The sequence below is a fragment of the Magallana gigas genome, chromosome 10 (assembly GCF_963853765.1).
Source record: "Magallana gigas chromosome 10, xbMagGiga1.1, whole genome shotgun sequence".
NCBI classification, from domain to species: Eukaryota; Metazoa; Mollusca; class Bivalvia; order Ostreida; family Ostreidae; genus Magallana; species Magallana gigas.
In genome coordinates, this window is record NC_088862.1 from 26,983,507 (window position 1) to 26,997,883 (window position 14,377).

General features: G+C 32.4%; 1 protein-coding gene across 7 annotated transcripts; it reads right to left on the bottom strand.

Moving 5' to 3' along the window:
• Positions 1–1,032: 1,032 nt before the first annotated feature.
• Positions 1,033–11,182, bottom strand: LOC136272336 (uncharacterized). 7 transcript variants are annotated; one of them, XM_066073780.1, is made up of 8 exons: positions 11,038–11,182; positions 10,477–10,579; positions 9,224–9,395; positions 5,343–5,450; positions 5,226–5,265; positions 4,114–4,235; positions 3,835–3,879; positions 1,033–2,418 (listed from the first exon to the last, which is right to left on the bottom strand). In XM_066073780.1, exons 3-8 carry the CDS (start codon positions 9,390–9,392, stop codon positions 1,241–1,243), a joined length of 1,662 nt encoding a protein of 553 aa, XP_065929852.1. In that variant the 5' UTR covers positions 9,393–9,395; positions 10,477–10,579; positions 11,038–11,182; the 3' UTR covers positions 1,033–1,240. The 7 variants fall into 7 exon arrangements, with proteins under 7 accessions (XP_065929852.1, XP_065929855.1, XP_065929853.1 ...); XM_066073783.1 differs by having other exon boundaries at positions 10,477–10,590; positions 11,038–11,144; XM_066073781.1 differs by having other exon boundaries at positions 11,060–11,139.
• Between the last annotated feature and the right edge of the window lie 3,195 nt (positions 11,183–14,377).

Genomic DNA, 14,377 nt, shown 5'->3' on the forward strand with positions numbered 1-14,377 from the left:
GGGACCATGATTTTCTCAATTTTGGTATATTTAAAGTTCATGAACACCATGATTTCGCTTTCAGTTTATCTCCCATGGATATCACAATTTAGATAGTAGGTTTCATGGACATCAGAACCATGCATTCTTTTTATGATCTTCTTCTGTGGATATAGAGATGATTTTCTAAGGTTAAATAAATTGCAATGATATGGCCATATTGGCCCCGCCCTAGAGCCTTAACCCATAGACCAAGAGACATGAGATTCACAATTTTTATGGAGGCTTCATAAACATTGTAATCATGCATTTAGTTTATATTCCATTACTGTAGACGTAGAGAAGATTTTCTAAGGTTTAATACATTATTACAATATTATTATCCCGCTCTAGGCTATCACACCCTGACCCAGGGGACAACATTTTTACGACTTAGGTAGAGAGGTTCATGGACATATTGACCATGCATTTAGATTTCTTTTCAAATATATATGACAGTAGAAAAGATTTTATAAACTTTAATAGACTTTTTCGATTGATGACAATATCAGCCCCGTCCTAGAGCCCAAACCCCTGATCCTGGTGCATGAATTTTTACAATTTTGAATAAACATACATGGGACAGGTATAGAGATAAATATCAAATTCAAAACAAATTATTTTGAATTAACATATTTTATTTTTTTTTCTTGAAAATATAACGTCAATGTGTCTCCATAGACACAGGAGTTTTAAGTATAGACTGGGTTTTTCTCGTTCTGAAAATAGATCCCATGCCGACTGATAAAAAAAGGATTCCCTATTTTGAGGCAAAGTTACCACTTAAATGAGCAAAATTCAAACTTTTGCTCAACAAATTGTTGTAGAGAGGACACCAATGAACATCCTTCATATTTTTTCAGATTTTTAAATCTTCAAAAAAGTCTGTAGCTGCGCAGTTCAACAGCTGTTCTGAGTGATTAAAAAGGCATAGTCCTGTTCTCGTATGCATACTTTTCAAACGAAATGACATGTAGGACTCCATATTTATTGCTTTTATATCTTTTGGCAACATTTTTGGCCAGTTTAGAACAGAAACAAGCCACTTCAAGAAATGTTTACATTCCTATCCTCAAATGTACAAGATGGCAGCACATCCCCTAAAATGCAATGCATGCAAAAAGAATTTATTTTCCATTAGTCCTGTTATTTGTTCAGAAACATCCAGATCTCAGAAAATGCAAGATAATCGAACGTGGATCGAATTTGTCATCTTGTTTTGTTAATGTAACTTTTGAGATTCTCTCTTTGTTTCACATGTTCTCGATTTCACCAAGGGATTTTTTTCATATCTTTCTGCTAGATTCAATTCATGTATTCTTTCATTAAACAGATTAACACAATGCTCATCTGCAGTTACTTCGAAGTATGAGGTTTTAGCTCCCTTTGGTCGAACAAGTTGCAAAATGGCGTCTACATTGCAGTATTTCACAACAAGTTCAGCGTCCTTCTCAAACAGGAATTTGAAGGCGCAGATATAGATAAATCGGTGCCAGAAAACATATTGCACATTGTTAGGAGAAACATTCTTTTTTGCATTAGAATTTCGCACCCTAAAATATCTTCGGAGATCCTTGTCGTTTTCATTAAAAGACGATTTATCTATGTGGAAACCAATTTTTTCAACCAATTCCGTGTCAAATTGTTCAGCTCGGGTAAATTGACCTTTAAAACAGATGTATGCAATCCATGCATAGACATGTCGTTTCCTTTCGTCGTTTTTAAGAGAAACGAAATGGTCTCTCAACGCCATTGAAATATCCCAATCGCCTTCATAATGGTGGATCAGGTCATGATACTTTTCCATAAGATTGAGTTTAAGAGGCATACCAACATCGATATCGTTTCCTGATTGAATCATGTCGTATTTCAGTTTTCGGAATGCACAAGTCCTCTTATGGCATTTGTTTTTTATATTTTTATGAAAATAGTTTGCGGATTCGGCATCTTCATTGATGTTAGCACTATCTAGAGTTATTTTGTGTAGAAACAAACGCTTTTGAAAATCGCCAACATTTAGTTCTTCATGATACTTCATATACATATCTGACCTCATTCCAAGTATCAATTTTACATTGGTCGTCTCGTTCAGTATTCGTATCAAGGATTGACAAGCCGTTTTTGCCACATCTACTGAACATAGATCATCGTTCCACAATCCGAACCATCCGTATACAAACATGATTGTTTTTTCATTGACAGTGTCCGGTATTTCTGTGTATCGACAATGCAGGGTATCCCAATTTTTCCAAGTGTTGAATTTCTTTGAAATAGCACATGATGTACTAAAAACGCCATTGCCTAATTTTCCCAGTACAACTACAGATTCATTGTCTTTCCTTAATAGAAACGAACTTCCGTTGTAAATTGTGTCTTTAACAATTTCTGCCGATCTTCCAACTTATATTTCAAATAAAACAAAGAAATCAATAAGATTTTGTAACACTATCGTTACCATCTAAATGCAAGTTTAAAAATCAAAAATAAAATATGAATCCAAAATTCTAAAACATCATTGTTGAGCTTTCAACTGCAACTCAAATCCCGTCATCAAAAAGACATGATAAATCTTTGTTATCAAATCCAAAGTCCATTTGCACTCCTTTAACCAATGTATTTTAAAGCGATTTTATTGAATGAAAAATGTACCAAGGCAATTCATAAAACTTTGAACTATACTAAAGCAATAAGAGCTGTATTTTTGTAGAGTTTTATGTGCTGTAAAAACCTGCTAGTATGATAAGTCTTCATATAACTTAAACATTTGTGATAAATAAGATTTGAGAAGATCATTATTTTTTTGTAAGATGAAATATTTCTCTTCTAAGGAATATATAGCAGATCATGTTTTTTGTACAGGACGGTAGTAATTCAATTTTGCTCCAATTAATGCTTCTTTATGACCTTTCACACGAAATAAAGCTAACAGAAGTTTAAAAATCATGATAATTGTTGTCATTTTAGTAGAAAATAACATTATTGTAAAAAAAAAAAAAACCCAACATGAAAATTGCAGCTCATGTCATAACTGCAATATCAAAATGGAATAATGAACTACCACAAGAACAAAATTTGTGCATACAAGACTGTTTCAAAACATGTTTTATGATAACTAACGATACATCTGTTCAATGGCTACAGTACAGAGCTCTACACAGAATGTTCTTCCTGTGAACTATTATTTGATTGAAAAAAATCAAGATCATTGCAAATGATTGTTGTATTTTTGTAAAGAAGAAATAGAAACAATACAGCATGCATATTTAGTTGTACTAATGTTTTACTCTTGTTGAATAATCTTAGTATGTCTATATATGGAAAAACAATAAAAGCTTGGATTCAATGGTATCAATATACTATAAACCTGTGAACTTCATAATCTTATAAACAAAACAATTCACATTTACATGTATATGTCTAAAGCAGAATTAGATTCCAAACTATGTTGATTTATTGCATCATTTGAGTTTTAAATACAAGATAGAGAAATATGCATCAGTTCAAAAATTTAAACTTAGGAAATTTGAAAAATGCTGGTCACGGTGGGAGCATTTCCTTTGTTTATAATTGTCAAACTATAGTATACAGAAGTGGAATTTGCTATGAATATTATTATTTCATATTTTTTCTATCCATTTTAATATTCATCCTCAGGTTTATTTACTTCTGATTTTTGAATGAGAGTATGAATGGAAGTGGTATGAAAAGCGAGTGACTAAAAGATTTAAAAAAGAGATGACATCAGTTTAATAGAAATTTTGCATGTTTAAATTTGAAAAATGTAATTTTTTTTTACAGTCTTCAAACATTATTCACCTTTTAAAAGCCTCCGTCGTTCTTTATCGTCTTGGGTTATTGCATCTAAAAAACATCAAATAACAAATACTTATCATTAGAAAAATGTTAAGTACGGTCATTGTATACTTTAATAACTATGTGTTTATTTGAATAGAAATGATTTGTAATTAATTATTTAATTATTTTCCATTATAGAGGTTTTTTCATTAAAACCTTCACACAAATGTAGGATCAAGGAACGTAAGAAAACCCTTATGAAATCAGAGTAGTTGACTTTAGAAACATAGTGTAGCTCACCTGAACGTTTCCTCCTGATTACTACAAAGGTCATGACAGCTACAAGCATGGTCACAATGGCAAGAACAACAAGGACGAATAACCCAACATTGACACCTTCAGCATTTTTAAGATTTTCACTTCTAAACAAATAAATATTACATGCACAAATTAACTTCAATGAGCAATTCCGTATAAATTCAAATTCATTTGAAAAAAAGATTGTTAAGGACGTTGTTTACTCAGAGTTTGAGTTATCAAATACGGATTCTTATAAAGTTCAATGTCATGAGTAAAATTTGTTCTTAACACAAAAAGTATTTATGAAATGAATTATTATTGACATTACATTCAATATTTTTACTATATCATGAAATTAGGCGCAAAGATATTTGTGCTTTTTGCAAAACAGAGGAATTTCGGGTTAATTTTTCAGATTTTGTTTTTCACTGAAATATTTTTGGTAGACTTTATTATCTAGAATAAAGATTTTATTTGTTATTTAACATAATTTTGCATATTTTCTGTTTGTTTTATCTTACTTTTTCATTTAAATAATCGTCTGGCACACACTACAAAACATTGAAAAATGCTTAAAAACGACAAAAGATACCATATCTATAATTTTTTTTTTAATTGACCTCATATAAATTTTATGCCAGCAGAGTAAGGTCAATATACTTAGTTTAATAGCATAAATGTTTAAGTATTTTCATCATTCAGTTTTTTGTAAAATTGGATCAAAAAAGGGTAGAACTTTAAAAACCGATAGAGGAAATTCGGATTGGATTATCTATTAACATTATGAATGAGAACATAGTGCTTTGTATCTTTTTAGTGTCTCTGTCACTCATAAACTATATCTTATTTAAAGAGTTTTGCTATTTGTATTATTTTCACAATTAAGAAAATGTCAATCTTAGTGTAGAATTTTTAGGGATTTTACTTAAATTTCCAAAAAATATCCAATGGCCATTCGCCGAAACAGTAGGTCATTGGCCTACTTTTTAACTAAAACAACAAAACTACCTTGAAAGGTCTATAACACACAATGGAAAATTTTTAAATAATCAGTGGAACTTTTTTTATTCTGAATAACGTTATCCTTAACAGAACAATGTTTTGATACGTACGTCTGTTCGTGCAGGCTATTGTTCCCAAAACAGTATACATCTGAAAGGTAAACTTTGAAATGCAAAAAAATAATGAAGTAATACACGATTTTTTTTATATTACAGAACATAACTTACGTTTGTAAACCTCATTAGACACATAGGAACTGTTCGGACATGTGGGTGCTGATATGTTACATGACTTCCAATCAATGAAGCCTTTCCTTGAGAATATTGGACAAAACCCTGAAGAAAATAATATTTTAAATTGCAATGAAGCTTCGTTAACTGCGAATTCATGGCGTGATCGCCTAATCTATATAGTTACAATTCTGAATGGTTCATGACTATGGAAATACTCACTATGCGACCAGTTCTAGTTATTAATGTCTACCTATATATGTGCTACTGTTTTTATCGTAATGGTGGCACCATTTTATTTTTTAAAGGAAATATCTAGGAAAAAATTAGAATTTTCATAGATTATTTAAATAATGTTGTTGATACTAAACTAGTCAAAACTTCTAATGTCCCGGGCAAGTTTTTGTATTACACTGTTCTCAAAATTCATCATTTTGACTATAACAATAATTCAGTAAAGAATAACAAAAACATTTTTTTTCAAAAACTCAAACTTTATGTAAGGGCGTAATCACATCTACCCCGTCCCATGCAGACAGGCCTTGCACGCATTTTATAAGTGTGCCGTGCATTTGCGAGTGCTGTTAAGTTTCTTTTCCGAGGGTGAGTTACATGCACCCTAATAGAGCGATCCTATTGCATGACGTTTTGGCCTTTGAGGTAAGTAGTCAGCACTTTCCGATTGCATTGCATTTTGGGATAAGACTTAGATCTTTGTAAAAATTATTAATAACAACTTTTTATAATTTCTATAGCTCTTTTATTTTCTAAGAAAGCATTTGCAAAGGTTATAAGATTATAATAAGTAAATTAGGCAAATATTGGGGGAAAAAACTAATGTAAACCGCGGCATGTTTGGACCATTCTAACTGCTTTTTCACGTTCTTGACGCATTTTACTCAGTTGACTTTGTTTTTTAATAGGCAACTAAAGCAGAGAACAGATTAAATCGAACCGTTTGAAAAACACACCCGAAAAACATTACGAACTCGCATTTTCAACAAATACGGTCATGTACAAGTAATTACTTAATCAATTTCATTATTTGCTGACATGGACAGTGAACATTTTAAAAAGCAGACAATAGAGGCAATGTCTTAAAACCTCATGTTAAAGCTGATCGACATTAATTCATTTATATGAATTATGTTCCTTTCATCTCTGACGCAGCCCCTCTAAGAGGCCGAACGCACTATTCATGCTTCACCGCATTAAGGTATTTCATTCTCCCGAACACGTTACATTGGACGAAAAGATTTGTAGAAACGCGTTTTGTAAAAAAAAAAAAAAGACACCCACTGCACTGGTAAGCAATATCCAATGAAAGACGAAACAAAACAAACTGAAATCCAGCAGGCCTGTTCACGAAGCTATCTTAGGACTATGGCGTGCCCTCAGTACATCTAGGGATACGTCTTAGTCTTAAGTGTGTTTCTCAAAGCTCTCCTAAAATTTAGGAACCGCCATAACTTTGTCCTAACTTTAGAACATCACTTACCTTGTCCTAAGACCATCCTAAGGCTGTAAAATCACGTTTTTGGTGATTTTGGGAATGCTGTGAAGGTTTTTCTTTAGACAGGTATAGTCAATCAATATTTTTTTTTTACAGTTCTAGCATTTCCGACATAATCCGGGGGGAAGGGGGGCATTTATTCGATCATGTATTTTCATTTTAATAAAATTATTTGGAGATAGACCCCGAACTCTCTCCACCTTCTTCGTTAATAAAAGCCTGCCTGGAAGCTAACAAATTAAGCAGTTTTCTTTTCGCAAACACTATCTCTGTTTGGCGAATGAAAATTATTCACTTATATTTAATATCTCATTTTACACTAATTGAGTTACATTCATTGTTTTGATTTTTTTAGGAAATTATTCAAATGTTCTTGGCTAAAAAGTAAATTTACATCGGTTAATATAAGTCATGCGTGATCATTCTTAATTTCTAATACTTCATTCCGAAAAAAAATTCTTTAAAAAATTCGTAATGTTTAATAAACTGTATTTATGTATTCTCGAAATAAATTACAACTTATTTCTTATTTTTAATCATGTTCGTGTATTCTATATATTGATGATTAAAGGGAAATTAATTGTTGTGTGTGTACGTGTGTGTTTCTACATGTAACGTTTAATTTTAGGAAAAGCGCGTGTTTATGTATTACGTGTGCTTGAATGACAAGATTATCAAATGTTAATCTACACTCAAAGAATGCACACATGTTGTTCCTAAGTTAACGTCGAGCTACATCTTAAGATGTGTCCTAAGTTGATCTTAGGATGTTCATAACTTTTTTCCTAAGTCATATCTTAGGAACACACTTAGGTCATAACTAAGGAAAGGTTCGTGAACATGCCTGCTGCATGGCTTATATTTATAAATTAAGACATTTTGCCAATAAACTACGAAACGCCTGCCCCAGAGTAAATGCTTACAAATACCTTTGGTATTTAAACTCCTTAAGTTATAAATGAATTTCATCTGATAAATAATTTTTGAGAAATCAAAAAGCTACTTTCATTTTCACTAAATCAACTCGAAATAGTAAAAACGAGAGTAAGGTGGTGGACACGCTTTGGCGGATCCAAGTCAATGGAAGTTAGCATTAAAATATATCCTTACAATGAAATAATATTGAATGATTACGTAATTCGGAACTTACTTGGATTATACATACTAGAAGTTCAGATTTGACAAATGCTGAATAAATGAAATAAAGCATTTCTTTCTTAAATGCGCTTTTTTAGTTTGGGTAGATAAAAGTAACCGAAGTGCAAACTCTGGCGAGTGAATGAGATAGAATTTGCAAGATTGGGGTAACTAAGTTAGGTGTAGAAGGGTTCATCATGTATCGCGGGCAGAAATTCATACCTTGGATGGAATATCTTTAGTTCATATACAAAAAATGACAACTTAAATGGTACAATTTGAAGGGGATTTAGTTTTGATCGAAAGAATTTATTTCCCACAACGGAGTGACAGAAACGCGGTTTGACTTTACACCATGGCGAAAAGTGTAGGGAGGTTTAACCATGCATCGAAAGGATACTTTGGATATGACAACTTTGGTCTAAAAGATGCAAATTAATATGCATACACTAGCGTTTTTTAAATTTGATACGTTTTTATACCACGATAGATTCGTAGTAAACTTAAGACATTAATTTGTAAACTAGGAACATATTGTGTTCTAAAGTCTTCATGAATAAGTTTGACATCAACTTTTGGTTGCCTATTAAAAATACCTTACTGAAGCATTGTAAACATTTAAGTCGGAAAAAATTTTTTTGACCAAAATCGTGACCATGTCCCTTTACGGTGTCTTAAATTATAAAATATTAATCAAAGTACTGAAGTATTGAAATCCGGGCTCTTTTGGTGTGTCTTAAGCGTTATATATCAACACTTTTGACAAAACGTGACTCTTTGTGTAACTATTTGGTATAGCGGAAGCTTTTACTTTGACGCTGTTTGATTTTTTGTTTACGTTTGAAGTTGTGCTATTTATAGTAACATTGGCGATTTGCCTGCCTATAGCCAGGACTATGCTTTCAGCAGAGTCCGGCTAAAAATGGGGTGTTAGAAATGTTGGTCAGTATATATGCTGAGAGTTGAAAAGAGAGTTGAACAGTTTTTAGAACTTTTAAAACACCTTAATATTTTGAAAGCAAATTCGTTGTACTGTTCTCAAAATTTTCAAACATAGATCAATCACATTCTAAATCTAAAACAGTTGACTAAAAAAACCTTGAACAAAACTTATTTCAAATTGTTGCTTCATTTCATTGTGAGGACCTTCATATTCCTTATTTTATTTATAGTCTGCGTTAAATATATCTGTTATGGATACTCGAAACTGACTACAGGTAACAAATACCTTCTTTGATCAATGCCTTTTCCACACATTTCTCCCACTTCCTGCCTTCGCTGTCAGCCAGACAATGGTACACGCTCTGTCCTCCACAGTCTGCCTTTTTTGCTTCTGCGCGTGCCTCCCATGTCTCCTTGGTAACGGGACAGACGTCCACGTTTCCTTGTTGTGTCATGATCTGTCATTGTTGATAAATTGTATAATACTGAGTACACAATCTAAACGGTCAGAGGGTTTCATTTAATCGGCACACTAAAATAATGTCTGCTCAAAAAAGAAGAATTTCTAATATATATAACATTATTTTCTTAATGAACAAGTTCTCTTCTACATGCATAAGGCACTTTAAGTTTTATTTTCATAGCATCTTGTACGTATTCATGTAATGTGTTTAGACCAGAGGTATACACTTTTTCTTAACTTAATTATAATTTGCTTTTATGGAGAAAAGTTTACCATATACGATGAAATTGAACATTCATTACCAATTACTACGTTAAATTTTTGTGAAAAGAAATTCGTTGGTCACATGATTAAGGAGGCCGACTTAAGATTTCATTGCGCATGTTTTTGCGCATTCTAGTAAAATACGATGTACATGTATTTATACATTCTATGAAATAGTTTTGATACCATTAATATGATTAAAACACAATAAACAAAATACAGACTTTTTAAAAAAAGATTTTTTAAGAAAAATCATTTTGTAAACAATAATTGTTCTGTTTTTTGGTAGGTGAACGTTGCCATTGTGCTTTTATGGCGTTATCATAAAATTAATATAAGGTAGAAAATGATATTACTAATCACAATTTAAGAAAAAATGCTATTGTAGTCTTTTAAATCTGCTTCGAAGTGCAGAAAATACAACTTTCTTATATATTCTTATAGTAAATGTACCTTTTGAGATGGTTCCTAAAGAGAACTAAATCGACCTCCTGAAATTCATTACTAACATCATAGATCTACTATTTAAGGAATAAGAAATCATTCTTTGAGTATTATGAGTTGATAATTTTGGTCGGAGCGTGATCAAGAAAAAAAACCCAACTCGAAAGGCTTTATAATTGATTTGATCACGCACCGACCGAAATTATTACATCATAATATTCAAAGAATGATTCCTTATTAGTCATATTTATATATGCAATCCCCGCTTCCGCCCCAACAATATGCCTTTTGAATTTACTAGACTGTATAGTACACAATCTATTCGTAGTGCAATCACAGACAAAGACCCTCTTATAACAGATATTTACCTTTTGTTGCAAGAAGGTCAGATTGTTGTGCGATACCGTTATTATTCTCGAAGGCCCAGAAGTCGTTACTTTAAGACAATGTGCCACATTAGGCGTTTATACTCTACAATGGAACTATTTTTAATTTAGCGACATATTCTTTCATATAGAAATTGTGCCCAGCCTATTTCATTATAGGAACCCTTTCTTTTTCTATGTCCTTTTCTCTGTTATTTCTTTTATATTGTAAATCAAAACAAGCAATCTAATTTAATTAACATAATCGAAACCGAAAGTGATTTTTGCTGACAAACAACATAAATCGCGCATTTTTGATATTTTTTTCTGTTTAAAACGAAAAATTGATGATTAAAATCATAATGGTATCATTCAAAAGCAACACAAGGCTTTTCAAATAATCTATCTAATACCACACGTCTAATATTAGTCATTGACAAATTAAAACGCAATTAAATCATGTAACAGAATATTCGCTAAAACTTTGCAGAGAATAGAAAAAATAACTTTGGCATTCAAAACATCTTGTACTTATATATTAATAAGAAGATAAAACGTACTTACAAACGCAGTGTTTTCTAGATACCTTTTTCACCTGTGCTAAATTAAAATGAAAATGCTCCCCGTGGAAAACCGACCGGAAAGGTGTATCTGATATATTACGGTGGGCAATTTGGGTTTTTATTGTTATTTTGCAGTCTTAATTGATCGTATTTACTGCAAACGTTAAAAATTAACAAACATTTACCCGTATCTCAACAACATGCTATTAACAGCTTACATCGGGATTCAACTATAATTATAAAAGAAGCCAACAAAGGTGGCGCTGTAGTTATTATGGATAAAGTCCATTATAGAGAAATGGTGTTGAACGAACTAACTAATTCAAGATTTTATCGTAAACTATCAACATACCAGGATCGACACACAATGCTTAGAGTGAAGAAACTTATCAAAAACATGCCGAAAACCTGACAAAAAAATGAAATTGATTACTTGACAAACTTTGAGGTAAAATCCAGTTACTTCTATAGATTGCCCAAAATTCACAAATCTAAGGAAATCCAAGACGCGGTAAAAATACACAAAACAAGAGAATACACTTTTTGAAAGAACATCAGAAGTGTTTGATGCCGAACTTAGTACCTATATAGGATCCAATTTGAAACGCTATCTTGACTACTGTTTCATTTTCTGGAAAAGTGGAAGGCGACTTAGAGAAATTTCATTCATTACTAAATACTTTAAATGAATCAATACAATTTACGATGGAGAAGACTTACAAGGATCTTTCATTCTTAAGATCTAAACGTCTGGAAGAATTAGAAATATTTCTTTAACGACAGAAATACCCGATAAATTTAATCAAAGCTGGAGTAAAAAGAGCGACACCAATTCCATTACATGTTCTATGTAATCCTCGCCGGTCTTCTAATACTCCCAACAACGACCGTGGGGAAACTTACCTTTGTTGTGACCCACAATCCAAGGAACAGAAAAATTCTAATAGACGCAAAACGACTTTACTCTATTCTAGAACAGTAATAAAATATTAAACAATTATTACGATCACAGGACATAATCAGTAGGCGACGACAAGCACCGAATCTTAAACATATATTGAACAAACCCCGATTTACAATGCGGGAGGAAGTTTCATCCGTGAAAAAATGTCGCGACCCGAGATGTGGTACATGTGCCTACATAGAAGAAGGAAATACAATTCTACTAAAATCCGGGATGGAAATTCACGCCAATTCGTCGATGAACTGTAAATCGGAAAATGTTATTTATTGTCCTATTTGCTTAACATGCAAAGAATTTCATATTGCACTGACGGGAAACTAAACGCACGTGTTCGTGTCCACAAGCAACAGATTAAAGACTTGAGTGTTCGTAATACTCCATGTTGTAAACATTTTGCTGAGTGGGGCCAGGGAAAATTTCAATTATTCCCATTTTATAAACTTCCAAATGAAAATAAAATACTACACTTAGCCAAGGAAGAGCCCTTTATTAAATTATCTAAACCAAAACTTAATAGCATTCAAAGAATATGTATTATAAGTGATAATATTCAATCATTTGTAATATTTGCTATTATTATTTTGGCGCCCTTTTGCTCTGTGACTTTAACTTTCCTCTACTTTAACGTTATTCTGAGGTCACAATGAACTTTTGCTTATTGACGTTACTACGTTACATATTAGTCAGTTGTACATAATTTAATTTTGGTTGTAACGCCTCATTTAATTGGCTGATACAGATGGAGGGACATGTATTATATTGTATAACATACCTTGGTATGGGGACACACCCACTTGACAATATCTATCCGGAACTTCTTTTTTTTTCTTTTTTAAATGTAAACCTTACATGTACAGTTGCATGAATGTGTACATAATAGTAAATAAATAGAATATGACCAAGTTTATCTCTTTTCATTTGCATGCTATAAATTAAAAAAAAACATGCTCCAATCTTTCCAAATTGAAAAAATTAAAAATGATTTACAAATATCTCACAAATGGAACTGAAACAACTTCAAGACAAAAAAAAATTCTACGAAAAGGAGCACAAAACTTGAGGAGGGTGTTGAATCTTTTTCAATGTATGAAAAGAATGAATAAACAAATATCAATAAATTTTATACCATAGTAAAAATAAGCGCCTTACCTACCAAAACACCAAATTTTAACCAAGAATGGAAATTGCACCCAAATCTCTCTTTTCAGAGTGCTTTGCTTTTAAGCTATCTAGGTTTATGGTTGTATTTTGGAGTGGTTTTCATATTCTGATGCCTGTTTTCTTAAAAACATTAATTTGACGAGCAGATTTCCATCTGATTGAGCTAGCTCCTCCCCTCCTCCGCCCAATAATCGATGTCGGGATATAAATCATAAACTGTAAATATGAATTCTGTTTTAACAGTTACAATCTCGATTGCTCAGAGAAAACAAATGAGCGAAACTCTTAGTGTACATGTATTTACTGTAATTAGCGGCAAAATACAAACATTCCATTTTCTGCATGCTCGGTCATTTCATACACCACTCCCAATTTCCGAGTCGACCTCCGAATATGAACTTGACGCGTGCGTCATCAACGGCCCCAAGAGGCCTGCCCCTTCAATCTCCACACTTTCACAGTTGATGTCTAATTCAACTTTTGACAACTGTACCTTTAACTTTGAGAAGTAAACTGTGAAGACGCGAACGAGCGTTCAAACACCAAATTCAAATATGGCCGCCACCCCTCGCTTCGTTCTAATCTGGGTCACCTGTTACTAAGGATGTTGTACTAATGTGCGGGTAGTTTGAAATGTCAATTACGGTTAACACAAAAGCATGAAAATGGTAGAGAGAGTTAGTTTTGTTTTAAGTATTAAGTTATAAGGAATGCATTTAATTTTGACGTATGTTATACGATATAACATAACTTGGGACAGTTTACGCTTTTTTATAAACTTTCAAATAGACTATGAAACTTAAAGATCATAATAGAGTGCTTGACCTGATATTGAAAAAGAGGAAGACTGTGATAGAAAACAACTTTCTTAAATATGTTAGCTTTCAGGATAGGTTGTATGCGTATATGTTTTCATAGATATTTTAAATACTTTGTCACTGCCTTTAAATATTCTTCTTTGGGGCGAGAGTAAGAAAACATGAACGCGGGGGTGTTAAGGAAGCATATGGAATCTGAGTTGCATGTAATTCCGTGAAATCACAAACCTTAGTTATTATGTACATATTCAAATATCTAAGCAACGAAATGTAGACCAACAAAAAATAATGAAGACAATTTTTTTTCCCACAAATTAGTTTGTATTACGTAGATTTACACAATGATGACATCATGACTAAAAGTTGAATTTCATGTGAATTTGATCGGAAAGCATTGT

What these genes read in the sequence shown, in the direction of transcription:
- LOC136272336 (XM_066073780.1), bottom strand. Translation starts at nt 9,392, where the DNA reads ATGACACAACAAGGAAACGTGGACGTCTGTCCCGTTACCAAGGAGACA. An exon ending in GTCTAATGAGGTTTACAAAC is followed by an intron (nt 5,266 to 5,342) that starts GTAAGTTATGTT and finishes TTTACCTTTCAG; the next exon opens with ATGTATACTGTTTTGGGAAC. An exon ending in AATAGCCTGCACGAACAGAC is followed by an intron (nt 4,236 to 5,225) that starts GTACGTATCAAA and finishes TTATTTGTTTAG; the next exon opens with AAGTGAAAATCTTAAAAATG.